This window comes from Hypanus sabinus, chromosome 8 (assembly GCF_030144855.1).
Source record: "Hypanus sabinus isolate sHypSab1 chromosome 8, sHypSab1.hap1, whole genome shotgun sequence".
Classification (NCBI taxonomy): domain Eukaryota; kingdom Metazoa; phylum Chordata; class Chondrichthyes; order Myliobatiformes; family Dasyatidae; genus Hypanus; species Hypanus sabinus.
Window position 1 is genome coordinate 520,890 of NC_082713.1, and position 15,111 is coordinate 536,000.

Sequence of the window (15,111 nt, forward strand, 5' to 3'; positions counted from 1 at the left end):
ATCTCTCCCGCGGCCTCTCAATTTCTGCACTAGCATCCTGCAAGTTCTGAGGGGCATCTTGTCAGGCTTTGGATTTACCTGCCTTAATTTGTCTAAAGACAGCAAGTACCTTTTCCTCCACTCCAGATGTGGTCCATGGTCTCGCTACTCATTTGCCTCAGTTCTGTAGCTTCTATGTCCATCTCCAATTTAAATACAGATGTAAAAGATCTTACCACCCCCACTCCCATTTCTGTCGGTTCCATGCAGACCATGCTTATCTTCAAAGGGACCAATTTTGTCCCTTCTGACCTTTCACTCTTAATATATATGTAAAAGTCCGTAGAATTATCTTTCACCTTGACTACTCGAACAAACTTGTGCCATTTCTTGCATTTCTTACACTCGAACACCTATACCTGAAGTGTGCCTCTTTTTTCTTTACCAGGACTTCAATATCTGTTGATTACTAAGGTTCTCTAAACCTGTCACCTTAGCTTTTTATTTCAAAAGGAACACAACAAATATTGTACTCTCAATATTTCACTTTTGAAAGGCTTTCAGTTACCAAGCATCCCTTTGCTATTCCAATCTATGCCTGTCTGATCTCTTCTAATGCCATCAAAATGGGCTTTCCTCCAGTTTAGAATCTCAATCCAAGGATCAGTACTATCCTTCTCTATAAATGATCTTAAAACTAATGAAATTATGATAACATTATCTTTCACACTCTTCTGTCACCTGCCCTGTCGCATTCCTGAAGAGGAGATAGAGTATTCACTCTCTGCAGTAGGGACCTCTACCTATTGATTAATATTTCCATTATTGATGGAAACTTTCCTAAACATATTTAGCAAATTATCTCATCCAATTCCTTTGTAGTTTGAGAGTCTCAGTCAATATGTAGGAAGTTAAAAGCACCTACTATCTCAACTTTATATTTATTGCAAATGTCTGCTTGCTCTGCAAGTTTGTTCCTCTCGATCCTGCAGATTTTTGTTTTGTAATTTATTTTTTTTATTGAAGTTCTTCATCAAACAAACATTTCCATAAGATGTATTTCAGACATTGTACATATATATCATATAATCATATATATCATAAATCTCCACAAAGTATTTATGAGGTATACGCTTTTGGAAAAGAGCGGAAAGAAAAAACTATGTATAAGCAGGGAGTGATTTTTTTTTACAACCTATTCATTGATTTGTGAGAATAAAATCAGGCCTCTGAGGCATTATGTAGTTAAACTATTTTTCCCAGTATGAATCAAATTGTTCCGGCTTTTGCTGTTATCTTCTCCATTTTGTAAATGTCCATTGTAATTTCCATCCATACATTTAAAATTGGGCTCTCCTGTGATAACCATTTCCTAGTAAGAGTCTTTTTACCAGCCATCAACAGTATATTCATTAAATATTCATCTCTTTTCAACCATTCTTGAGGTATATATCCAAAATATATGGTCTTACGCTCTAAGGGCATTTCACATTTAAAGATGTCTTGTAGGGCATTGTGTATTCCCCTCCAATAGTTATTGATAAAAGGGCAGTCCCAAAAAATATGATAATGATTTGCGTTTTAATTTCCACAATTTCTCCAACAAACAGGGAGGTTACTATCATAATGGGATTTCTGAGAGGGTGTAATAAAATATCTTACCAAGTTTTTCCATCCGAACTCCCTCCATTTCTGTGAACTGGTACCCTTCCATTGATACCTCCATATTATTGTCCATTCTTCCTCAGATATAATTATCCCTCCTTCCTTCTCCCATTTTCTTTTAATGTATGAAGTCGAATGTGTTTGAAGATTTGACAACCCCTTATACATGCTTGAAATGATTCTACTGCCATTATCTGAATTACATGCTTTTCTAAAGAGCTCTATCAAGCATGTACTCGCCTTGGTTACATTTTTAAGTGTCTTATTAACATATTGTCGCATCTGTAAATACCGTTAGAAATCTTGTTTCTCTAATAAGTGTTTCTCTTTAAGCATTTCAAAACTGAACAGTGTTCCTTCTTTCATTATATTGCAAAGAACTGTTAATCCTTTAGCTGTCCAGTCCTTAAATCTAGCATCCAATTTATTTGGTGTAATATCCGAGTCATATGCACACCATTTAAGAATTGCAATATCTCCCTCTAGATTTTATTCTTTTCTAGCAGTTTTCCATATTTTAAGAGTCAATTTCACCCATGGGTTATCAATAGTTTTTATGTACCTTTGCAGGTTGTTATCAGCCAAAATTGCTTGTATGGGGATGGGAAGTACCCACTCCTCAATGTTTTTCCATTGAGCATCATATGATGGGTTGCACCAATATATCACAGCTCTCAACTGTGCTGCAAAATAATAATCTCTAAGAGAAGGTAGGCCCCATCCCCCCTTTTCCTTTGCTAATTGCAAAGTTTTGAGACGAACTCTAGGCCTTTTACCCTGCCAAATATACCTTGATAACATCTTGTTCCATTCATTGAATTGATTTTGATTAATCTCTGTTGGTAGGGTTTGAAAGAGATATAACAGAACAGTCTGGGCAGTATATTCATTTTAATAGACTCAGTCCTTGAACTGAGACTGAAAAAAGGAGTCGGGTTCCATCTAGCCATATCTTCCTTAATTTTTTTATATATAAAGGCTGATAATTAAGTTCTGATAATTTTGCCAAATCTTTTGGCATAATGATGCCCAAATATTTGAAAGACTCTGTGTGCCATGCCCAGGGATATCTACTTCCAATTTCTCTTGGTGGGCTATAGTAATATGAAAGTAATTGGGTTTTATCTATGTTGATCTTGTATCCGGATAATTGACCATATTGTTCAAAGGATTGCATCAATTTAGGTAAAGAGTATGTTGGTTGCCCTAGACAGATCAAAATGTCATCCGCATAACAAGCCAATTTATGCTCTGTCCCTTTAATAGTAATTCCCCTGATATCTTCATTTTGTCTGATGTATTGAGCTAATGGTTCCAGATATAATGCAAAGAGTAGCGGTGACCATGCACAACCCTGTGTCTCGTGCCCCTTTCTAGGGTAAGACTATTTGATAAATATCCATTGATTTTAATCCTAGCAGTAGGATTGTCATATAGTGTCTGTATAGTTTTAATAATTGTGTCTTGGAAACCAAATCTATGTAAAACTTTGTAAAGAAAATTCCAATTAACCGAATCAAATGCCTTTTCAGCATCCACGCTTATCACTATTGCTTCAATTTTATTTTTTTTGTATATGATCCATAATGTGTAGTGTCCTTCGTATATTGTCTTGTGTTTGGCGTTGTCGTATAAAACCTGTCTGATCGCTACGTGTCAGTATGGGTAGAAATTCCTAATCATTTGGCCACGATGGAATGGATATTGGTCTAAATGAACCGCATTCCATTTTATCCTTGCCTTCTTTCGGTATAGCTGAGATTATCGCTTCCTTCCAACTGGGTGGTATTTGTGCCTTTTTTTAGAGCCCAGTTCAGTGTGGGGAGTAAAACAGGAATTAATTCATTTTTCAATTCTTTGTACCACTCTGCCATGTACCCATCTGATCCTGGTGACTTGCTTATTTTAAGCCTACTAATTGCAGGTTTTAATTGAACTTCAGTTATGTCAGCAGTCATCATTCTATTTTGTTCTTCGCTTAAAGAGGGTAACTCGAGAATTCAAGAAGGTGTCAATTTGGGTTATGCTTCCCCCTGGAACTTTGGAATATTGAGTTTTGTAAAACACGTCAAAAGCTTCTTGCATTTCACTTAGCTTATTTTGTATCATTTTCATTCTTGGGTTCCTAATTCTATGAATTGTATTTTCTGCTATCTTTTTTTTTTCAGTTTCCACGCCAGTATTTTCATAGATTTTGATCCGCTTTCATAATTCCTGATTTCTTATGTAGCCAAACTATGAGTTTCATTCCTAATTCTTTTAATTTCACCTAATGTATCCTGTGCCAAATTCAATTTGTTTTTTCTCTAGTTCCTTCAGCCTATTTTGTAATTCCTCTAATGTTTTATTCCTTATTTTTTTCTTATATGAAGATATCGCTATAATTTTCCCTCTTAAGACAGCCTTCAAAGTATCCCATAAAATGGGATGTGAAACCTCTCCATTATCATTAAATTCTAAGTAGAGCCCAATTTCTTTTTTAATTTGTTCCTTAAAGTACGGATCATTGAGCAGACTTGAATTTTCTTTCCAAATAGTATTCTTTGGTTGTATGTCAAAATCAACAGATAAATATATAGGTGCATGGTCACTTACATCTATTGTCCCATTCCACAGGTATTTATTATGTCTTTGTCTTTTCCAAATGTTATGAAATAGTCTTTTCTTGTATATACAGAATGGGGAGCAAAGTAATGAGTGTAATCCCTTCTGTCGGGGAAAAGGTCCCTCCATATATCAATTAAACCAACATCCTCAAAAAGTGTATTAACTTTCTTATGTAAAGACTTTGTAAAGTTTCTTATGTAAAGATTATGTAAAGTTTCATTGGTTTTTCTATTGGAAGAATCTAAGTATGGTTGTAATTGTAAATTTAAGTCTCCCCCACATATCAGGAGACCTTCTGTTTCCGCTACCATAATATCAGGAATTTTCTGAAAGAAACCAATATCTCTTCCCGGGGATGCATATATATTCAATAGAGTAACTGAATTTCCGTCTATGTTCCCCCCTTATCAGAATATATCTGCCCTCTTTATCTCCCATTTCAAATGCTTTTTCAAAATTTAGCTTACTTGAGATAAGAATAGCAACTCCTCTCCTATGTCCTGATTTATATGAGGAGAAAAACAAATTAGTGAAGCTCTTTAGTTTTCTATGCTCATTATCACTTAAATGAGTTTCTTGTAAATATACTACCTGGGCTTGTTCTTTTTTCATTTTGGATAAAATTCTATTATGGTTGATTGGATTTAATAGCCCATTGACTTTAAAAGAAATGAATTTTACTTTGTCCTTAGTCATCTGTATTTATCTGTCAATGTATCATTGAAATTAGCAGAGTAAAACTTAATCGATCTGCTCCCTGAACAAATGAGAACCAAAAAATGCAAATAATAACAAAAATGGCAATGAACATGTGATTCCAAGGCTGAGGTCTCTGGTAGATGACTTTGTGTTGAGCTGGAGGAAATGTCTAGCTGTGGGGGATAACCCCTCCTACTTGTGAGTTGAGGGCCCCCATTGCAGTATTCATAAAAGTCAGTGAACAAGTTCATTACACAGAAAAGATCTCTGTGTACTCCTTATATATATGTATATATATAGACACACACACACACACCCATATATGCGCATATATATATTCTCATTTTGGTGGGGAAAAAGGAGTAAGTGAGTGAATAAAGAATAACAACTAAGTAATATAAAATCCACATTATAATAAGTATTTCTATATAATAGGTATATCACCATCTATTTTTGCTTCCATTTAGCTTCTCAACATTTTTAAAGTTAGCCAAAGCCTATGGCTTTTCTGGAGGGGGTGAGGACTGTCTTCAGAAAACTCCCGGTCTCTTCCTGACATACTTCTCTCAGCCTCCTCCCGTCTCCTGCCTTCTCGATTCTTGCACTATTTCCCAAGCGGAGCCTGATAATTCCTCTGCCAGGCTTTCCCTCAGTATGATCACGCTGACGGGCAATCCTCTGGTCTTCATGTCTGTAGTCGCTTCTTTCACTGTCTGGTACAACCACGTCCCATTTTCATAAAACACTCGAAGTTTAGCAGGGTACGGAGTTTGAAGTCTAACGCTTTCTTGCTTTAGTATTCGCTTTACTTCAGAGTATTCTTTATGTTTCTGCAGGACCATGGGGGGGGGGGGTAATCTTGGTCAAAATACATTAATTTATCGTCTAAAAACACCCCCTTCTTACCCCAGACCCTTTGTAGAATCTCCGCCTTTGTAGTATACCGAAGGAATTTATTATTGAGCGTGCCTTACCTTGGGTAGGCTTTGGGATGAACGCGTGATGCGCTCTCTCAATTTCCAGCTCCATAGTCGAGGGAAGCTCCAGTGTGTCTCGCAGCAACTTTACGTCAAACGCCGTCATAGACCAGCCCCTCCGCTCCTTCGGGAACGTTGTATATTCTGATATTTTTCCGCCGTCATCTTCCCTCCAGGTCAAACAGTTTACCTTCGTGATTTAATACTTTTATCGTCTTACTCAGTATCCGTTCCATGTTTTGAATGCAATCTTCCACCTTCTCAATTCGAGTCTCTGCCACCACTATTTTTTGATTGAAGTTGGCGAGCTCTGATTTAATATCATGTAGCTGCTGCTTTATATCTTTCTGGAACTCCCTTATCTCTTTCAGAATTTCGATCATATTTGCCGCTTTGCCTGAACGAGGCCCAGTGTCCACCTCGCTAACACGCAGTCGGGTAGGACAGCTGCTCGCTGCACTCCTCTCGGCCGCAGGCTCCACAGTGTCGCTTTTTTAATTTCCATTCTTTTTCCCCATTCTTGTCCCTCTTCTCAGTTCAAATATTTTTTGAAAAATACTGTATTTGATGGGTTGATGGAGCTTAATACGCGTTTTTCCGGAGGAGCTGCTATTAGCTGCTATTAAGCTGCTATTCTCGATGATGATGTCACTGGAAAACGGATCCTGCAGATTCTTGGAGGTCTATAATATAATCCTATTAACATGATAATCATTTTCTTATTTCTCAGTTCCAACCATATTGCCTGAGTATACATGCCTTCCAATCTGTCCTCTTTGAACATCAACCGTTTTATTGTGATTTTGATGTGCTCCATGCAGATGGTCTCCCAGGAAACATGACAGTGTGTCCTACAAGTCATCGTAGAGGTGTTCGAGGAGGACAAAGAGGAAGGCGACGAGTTCCTAACTGGAAAGATGAGTCAGATGATGCCATGTCTACATCATCCCAAGGAAAAGATGAAACTAGTTGCAGTTCCTATGTGAGTAATTTAATTATGGGATGATATTTGAAGGAAATGATTTCGATAAAGTTTCTTCATCTTTTTCATCCTTGACCAAATTTTTTCCCATAATCTTAAAATGGTATTAGGGTTAGGGTATATTTTGGGATCATTCAGCCTTTTGAGAAATTTCTCATGTCATGCAAGAACAGTATAGTTTGTAGAATTACCCTGCCTTTTACCTACAGTCTTCTGTTATTTTAAGTACCAGTTAAAACCCCTTAGGCTAGGGCTAATCAGGTGCATGGTTGAGTGATACAGCTTGTTGGACTGGAAGGGCCTGTTCCATACTACATCGTTAAATAAAATAGTAACAGCCTTGATTGAATGTGACTTCACCACCTTGGTAGGAAATACATCCCGAATTCAGAATTAGGTTTATTATTACCACCATGTGTAGCAAAATTTGTTGACTTAGCAGCATAATAATATAGAAGGGGTGAAAAGGTAAATCAATTACAATAACTATAAATATATATATGTAAGTTAGATTAAAAATAGTACAAAACAGAAATAATAGAACAAAAAGTGAGATAGTGTTCATGAGTTGAATGTCCATTTAGGAATCATATGACAGAAGGGAAAAAGCTGTTCCTGAATCGCTGAGTGTGTGCCTTCAGGCTTCTGTACCTCCTTCCTGACCATGAGAAGAGGGCATATCCTGGGGGATGGGGGTCCTTAATAATGGATGCCTCCTTCCTGAGACACTGCTACTTAAAGATGTTTTGGATACTACAGACTAATTTTACAACCTTTTGTAGTTTTGGACTTGTGCACTAGCTGCCATCCCCCACACCCCCCATACCAGGCAGTGATTCATTCTGTTAGAATGTTCTCCATGGTACATCTTGGAAGTTTTTGAGTGTTTTAGGTGTCAAACCAATTCTCTTCAAAATCCTGATGTAATAGAGCTGCTGTCTTGCCTTCTTTATTTTTACATTGATCTGTTGGGACCAGGTTAGATCCTTTGAGATCTTAACACTTAGGAACAAACTTACGTTTGTTGCATTGATAGCTAGGAGGGCCATTTTGTTGAAGTAGAGGGATATGTCGGCTCCCACTCTGGTCACAGTGGTTCTCTCAAGTGATGTTATGTCCTGAATTAGAAGCAGAACCTTCGAACCTATGTTTGAGTTTGAGAAAAGATAGAGTTCATTTGCTAGTTATTACCATTTGAGTTAATTGATATATTTTCTCCACGATCTAATTAGGGTTAGGGTTAACCCTAAATTTTGGTATAATTTTTTTTTGCTGGCGGTTTGATATTTATCTTTAGAATCTTTCTGTATGACGCATGGCTCCGGAGTTGAACACCTGATGGGTCCTTTTTTTTCTCACTTCTTGCTTTAGTAGAGTTTTTTTCCCCGTTTTTTTGTGTCACCAAATTTTTCAATCCTTAATATTTTTTTTTCTTTTTTGAGACATTGTAAGTGTTACTTACTTCGATGTACTCTTGTATTTTGGATAATAATAATAAAGAGATTTGAGAAGAAAGAACACTTAGGAACTTGAAGTTGCTCTCTCTCCACCTCTGTTCCTTCTATTAGGATTAGTTCGTGTTTCCTTATCTTACCCTTCCTGAGTCCACAATCAGCTCTTTCATTTTACTGGCATTGAGTGCAAGGTTGTTCCTGTGACACCTTTCAACTAGCCTGTATATCTCATTCCTGTACACCCTCTCATCACCGTCTGAGATTCTACAATAATCGCTGTGTCATCAGCAAATTTATAGATGGCATTTGAGCTATGCCTAGACATATGATTATGGATATAGAGAGAGCAGAGCAGTGGGCTAAGCACACACCCATGGGATGCACCAGTGTTGATAGTCAGCGAGGAGGATATGTTATCACTGAACCGCACAGATTGTGGTTTTCCTGTTAGGAAGTAGAGGATCCAATTGCAGAAGAAGGTTCAGAGGTCCAGGTTGTAGCTTTGTGGGAGTGGGAGTGATGTTATTAAACACTGAGCTATAGTCAATGAACAGCATCCTGACAGGTGTTTGTATTGTCTAGTGCCGTGTGATGGCCATTGAGTTTGTGTCTGCCATAGATCTATTGTGGCTATAAGCATATACAAACAAGCACTAAAGAAATCCTCATACTGCCTTTAATTCTCTGGCCAAACATGTTAAATCTATGGTTATCGCTCATGTTGTGACTTGGTTTTCAGTTTTTAACATAACTATATCACAGCCTCTGTGTCCAACATATGGTCTCATCAGACTACTCTACAACTTAAATATACCTTCAGTATATTTGAATTATCTACACCAGAAATAAAAATCTTCAAGAGGTAATTAACTTTGTATTTATTTTTATAACCATTGTCCTCGTCAGAGGGAACGATCTCCTCACTGCAGCAGTCCCACAGTTACAGGGCCAAAGTGTGGATTCTGCCATGCTGGAGATGAGGAAAATGAGACCAGAGGAAAGCTGCACACTTCAAATGCTAAAAAGGTTGCCGCACATTACAAATGCATGGTAAGGGAAAAGAATCCTCATTCGGAATGGGAACTCTGAAGGTACTGCATGAAGTGTGATGGATCTGGGGGTTACCCTAACTATTCAAACTCTTTATTTTACTCTCTTTTAATTTTTTTTTGGGACCTGACTCCATATAGCAGATATCTATCTTTAGACTATATAGTATAAAGCATACCAAAGGTTAAGTAGGTGGAGTCAAAAGTCAAATTAAATATAGGGTCACCATATAGAAGCCTGAGCTTCATTTCCTTGCAGGCATTCACAGTAAATACAAAGAAACCAATAGAATCAATGAAAGAACTCACCCAACAAGAGCAATCACAACAATGTGCAAAAGTCAACAAACTGCAAATACAAAAGAAAAAAATAAAATAAATTGTATTAAGAATGTGAGATGAACAGTCCTTGGAAGTGAGCTCATAAGTTGTGGGAACAGTTCAGGGTTGGGTTGAGTGAAGTTATCCCTTCTGGTTCGATGATTGTAGGAGGATAACTGTTCCTGAACCAGGGGCTTCTGTACCTCCTTTCTAATGGCAGCAACAAGAAGAGCAGGTCTGCTCCAGAGTGAAACAGCAAAGAGAACTGTTACAGTGGGTAGATGAGAATGTTTATCATAGAAGTGAGGTGGCAATTTAAATATAAAGTCAACTCACTTTTATTGTCATTTCAATATAAAGTCAAGTCACTTTTATTGTCATTTCGACCATAACTGCTGGTTACAGTACATCGTAAAAATGAGACGTTTTTCAGGACCATGGTGTTACATGACACAGTACAAAAACTAGACTGAACTACATTAAAAAAAACAACACAGAGAAAACTACACTAGACTACGGAACTACACAGGACTGCGTAAAGTGCACAAAAACAGTGCAGGCATTACAATAATTAATAAACAGGACAAGAGGGCAAGGTGTCAGTCCAAGCTCTGGGTATTGAGGAGTCTGATAGCTTGGGGGAAGAAACTGTTACGTAGTCTGGTCATGAAAGCCTGAATGCTTTCGTGCCTTTTCCCAGAGGGCAGGAAGGAGAAGAGATTGTATGAGAGGTGCATGGGAACCTTCATAATGCTGTTTCCTTTGCGGTTGCAGAGTGTAGTGTAAATATCCGTGATGGCGGGAGGGCCCGATGATCTTCTCAGCTGATCTCACTATCCGCTGCAGGGTCTTGCGATCCGAGATGGTGCAATTTCTGAACCAGGCAGTGATGCAGCTGCTCAGGATGCTCTCAATACAACCCCTGTAGAATGTGATGAGGATGGGGGGTGGGAGAAGTAGAGGCACTGCTGGGCTTTTTTTGCTATGGAGCTGGTGTTAAGGGACCAGGTGAGATTCTCTGCCAGGTGAACACCAAGAAATTTGGTGATCTTAACGATCTCTACCGAGGAGCCGTCGATGTTCAGCTGGGAGTGGTCACTCCGTGCCCTCCTGAGGTCAACAACAGGTTGTTGGCTCTCATGTGCACTTCATAATTGCTTTTCAAAAATAAAAGGAAATGTTAGGGAGAAAGGAATAATTGATAGTTATTTGAATATTTAGAAATGAATGTTTAGGTCAGGGGTCGGCAACCTGCGGCTCCCGAGCCATTTGTGGCTCTTTCACCTCTGTGCTGCGGCTCCCTGTGGCTTTGGGAAATAATTGGTCAGTATTTAATTAAAATGTATTTTATGTTAGTTTGTTAGCTTTTGAAATGTAATTCTAAATTTGAAGATTATGGTGATCTTGTACGATCTAAGTGTGGCGACACATTTCCTCACAATTAGCCAGCATTCCGGCTAAGGGAGATAGCCTACGCGGGTTTGTGAGTACGCGTCTTTTGCAGCATCTGCGTCCATGGGGGCTGGGTTGAGGGAGGCTTAAAAGCAAGGCTGTTTAGTTCGAATAAAGTTACCTTTGACTGCAGTCTTTATTTTAGCGCTGCGTGTAGCGCTACACCGCTACAACGTGTTTTTTATCGCTATTAATATACATCACCACTGCCAATGCCTGACACCCGCCAGTGCGCGCTTTCTTTTAATTCTTCGATCCAAGGTAGGCTACCTATGTAGTAACCTTCAACCCAACGTCTTTTTTTCGGAGTTCAAAATGTTTTTGTTGCATGCAGAAATGTAATTTCGTTTTCTCTGCAGGAGTTCATCAATTTCAAAAATGCAACACATTATAGTTTGTTTATACATAGCATAAAGGCAAAAAAAAACCCGTTGTATGCAGTGTTATTTCATTTTGTGGCTCCCAGTGTTTTCTTTTCTGTGGGAAATGGGTCCATATTGGCTCTTTTAGTGGTAAACGTTGCCGACCCCTGGTTTAGGTAGAGAGAGAGAGAGAGAGAGAGAGAGGCAGATAAACTCCTGGGGAATTAATTTTTAGAATGTTTAGAACATGTAACATAGGACAGTACAGCACAGGAGCAGGCCTTTTGGCTCACAGTGTTGTACAAGGATTATTGCAACATTGCTAGCTAATTTCTCTATGGTTCCACTTCCACATATTTTATGCACAAAAGAACAAGAATCTCTCTGGAGAAAAGGTTAGTATCAAATAAGTACAATGGGATGGGTCTAGAACAATAATCTCAAAAGCATGTGGTGTTTACCATGTTAGTGTTTGAGCCCAGTGTTTTTCACTGCTCAGAAGATATCTGGGAAGATATATTGAAGATCATACTTCCATTTCAGAGGAGATGAGGTGCAAAATAGTTAAAGTAACCTGATTGTTACAAAAGTTGTGAAATTTATCATACATTGTTTATCTGTATTGTTGATATGAACATTTCTATTGCTTGAAAAACCCTTCAAACATGAAGGAAAATTTTTTTGGGCTTTTAAGGTTAAAGGGGGAAGTTTGTTACAGGGTGGTGGGTGCCTGGACTGGTTTACCAGGGGAGATAGTGGAAGCAGGAAGTTTGGTGGAGTTTGAGGCTTTTGGGCACTCATGGATATGAAGGGAATAGGCAATAGAGGCATATGGATGAGGAGGAGGATATTAATTATAAAAAGTCATCACATTGTCCTGCCCAATGCTGTACTGTTCTCTATATTCAAAGGTTAGAAAGGTATAATTAATGTCAGAGAAATATATACAATGTGCATCCTGAAATGCTTTTTCTTTGCAACCATCCATGAAAACAGAGCAGTGCCCCATAGAATGAACAACAGTTAAATGTTAGAACCCCAAAGTGTCCCCCCCCCGGCACATAAGCAGCAGCAAGCAACAATACCCCCTCCCCCCACCAGCAACAAAAGCATTGGCACCCACCACCGAACACTCAAGTGTGAGCAAAGCAACAGTAAAGACACAGACATGCAGTTACCCCGAAGACTACGTTGTTCACCCGGCATTCGACATACCACAGGCTCTCTCTCTCCCTGATTAGGGAGAAAGAGGTTGTCTCCATTTTCACAACAAGCGGGGAGATATAACAAACAACTCACGCATTTACGATTTTAAAAGTCCGTTACATTGCTTTTTTTGAGCACTGTGCCCAAAGATCTCGAGTCTCTGGGAACACAGCCATAGATATTCTGACTCCCCCAATGGCACACAGGTCTCCTGCAGTGACACCTTTGATCTGCCCGTCTCTGGAACCCCGAGATCAAAGGCCTCCAAAGCCGAGCCGAACTCTTAGGCTGAGCCTTTGGCGTGCTGAACAACGGCCAGTAATGAAACCACGAGAGCGGGTCCCATTCCTGCAAAGAACCATAGTTAGCGTGTAACTCCAGGTCAGGGTCTTCAAAGGAAACCCTGAAAGGGAAAAAATAAAGATAGAAATAGAGCTATTTCCGAAGATGGAAGTGAAGGAGTTGCCATTTAGTGCCATCATCACTTTGCTCCGCCTTCTTCTCAATAATCCTGGCTTTAGTGGAAGAGTTTTCATTTTTGAAAATTCATATGTTTCATTTTTGAAGGACTTTGTAAGAATTGAAAATACTTTGGCAATCTATAACCTTCCTGAAGATTTTGAATTTAATACAATTATATCTTGGCAATATTTTAATAAATTTTACTTTTAATTTCAGCTATTTTCTTCTGGTACTGTTCAGCTTACAACTTCATCTAGGAAAGATTTTGGTGATTTTGATATCAAAACAGTCATTCAAGAAATCAAGAGGGGCAAAAGAATGGTTTGTATTTCCATGGACTAAACTTTTAGCACCTTTTGTATTGTCTTTCTTCTGTTCAGTCAATATTATCATGAAGCTGGTAGTTTGGTTTAGAGTTCATACATAAACCAATGAATTTAATAGACTTTCTGTAACTGTTTCTTCATTTCTGTAATGATTTTGTTGTGGGCATAATTGGCACTGTTGGTCATACTCAGTATAAACTTGTTCTGATACGATTGCCTTTGAAAAGACTAATTTGTCCCACACCCCTGCTTTTTCCAGATAGCTGTGCAGTTTGGTGAATGTAATCAAATGTTTAGCTTCTAATGTTCAGGCAAATTACTAATAGAGACTATATGTTTTTACAAAGCATACCAGGATTCAAGCAAGCAGTTAAAGTTTTACATGCTGCTCTTTCATTCGGCACTCTGACATCACTGACAGCTGTGGTATATTAAAGGGTTGTACATCAAAGTAGAGTGAAACAAGTAGCTTCCAATCAGCCTGTAATTATTAGCAATTCATTTTTTCCTCTAAATTACTTGTTCATTAAATTTCAGAAATGTACACTATGCAGTCAAATCGGTGCAACTATTGGCTGTGAAATCAAAGCTTGCATCAAAACTTACCATTACCACTGTGCAGTTGAAGATCGAGCCAAATTCATTGAGAACCTTGACAGAGGGATCTACAGGTACTGAACCCAATTGTTGACAGTAATTTCACATTGATCTTCTGGAAGACTGTACTTGATTAGTTTGTTTCTAAGAACTCTGTTGTGTGAACATTTCAATTCCCAATACATTTCAATTCTTATACTGTGCTACTCATTGCCATCACAACGTGTTTCAGATTTTATTATCACTGACACACCATTTAAATTGTTGTTTTGCAGCAGCTATAAGTTAGAATATAAATAGTGCAGACAAAAGCTGACCAGCAAAGTAGTATTCATGAATTGTTTGGAAATATGATGACGAAGGGAAAGTTGTTGTTCCTGAATCATTGACTGTGGGTCTACGTCCTTGATGGTAGTAACAAAATGAGGGTCCTTAGTGATGGATACTCCCTCCCTGAGCCATTGCCTCTTGAAGATGCTGTCAGTACTGCAGAGGTTTGTGCCCGTGCAACCCTCTGCAAGCCTCTTCTGATCCTGTGTGTTGGAACCTCCATACTAGGCTGGGATGCAACCAGTCAGAATGCTTTCCACCATATATCTGTACAAATATGAAGAGACTTCAGAGACAAAACATTACCAGTAAACACTGTTAATGAAGTGTGTCACTGTGTGTTCCAATAATATCACAGTTTTGCTTGCAATGGCATCATGTAACAAGTATAGAAAATTTGCAATAAGTAGATAATATAAAGTTCAGTATGATCATACCATAAAATTCAGGGTCCTATTTCTAATTTGTATCTTTGAGCTAATGTCACTGGCATTAAGTGTTAGGATGAATAGCGTTTGGGAGCAATAAGGAATACTTGTTTCCAATAACTCAGTCATGAAATATCAGTATGAGAATCGTGGTACAACTTCTTAAAACATTCATTATGTCATCACTGGAGTAACCATATAACCATATAACAATC

At 38.4% G+C, this 15,111-nt stretch overlaps 1 protein-coding gene across 7 annotated transcripts in view; it reads left to right on the top strand.

Moving 5' to 3' along the window:
- Positions 1–15,111, top strand: part of phf6 (PHD finger protein 6) — a 119,203-nt gene that overhangs the window by 62,645 nt on the left and 41,447 nt on the right. For all 7 annotated transcript variants that reach the window (XM_059976643.1, XM_059976645.1, XM_059976646.1 and 4 more), the window contains 4 exons: positions 6,749–6,909; positions 9,270–9,413; positions 13,432–13,536; positions 14,079–14,212. In XM_059976643.1, coding sequence (XP_059832626.1) covers positions 6,749–6,909; positions 9,270–9,413; positions 13,432–13,536; positions 14,079–14,212 — 544 coding nt within the window. The remainder of the gene's footprint in view (positions 1–6,748; positions 6,910–9,269; positions 9,414–13,431; positions 13,537–14,078; positions 14,213–15,111) is intronic.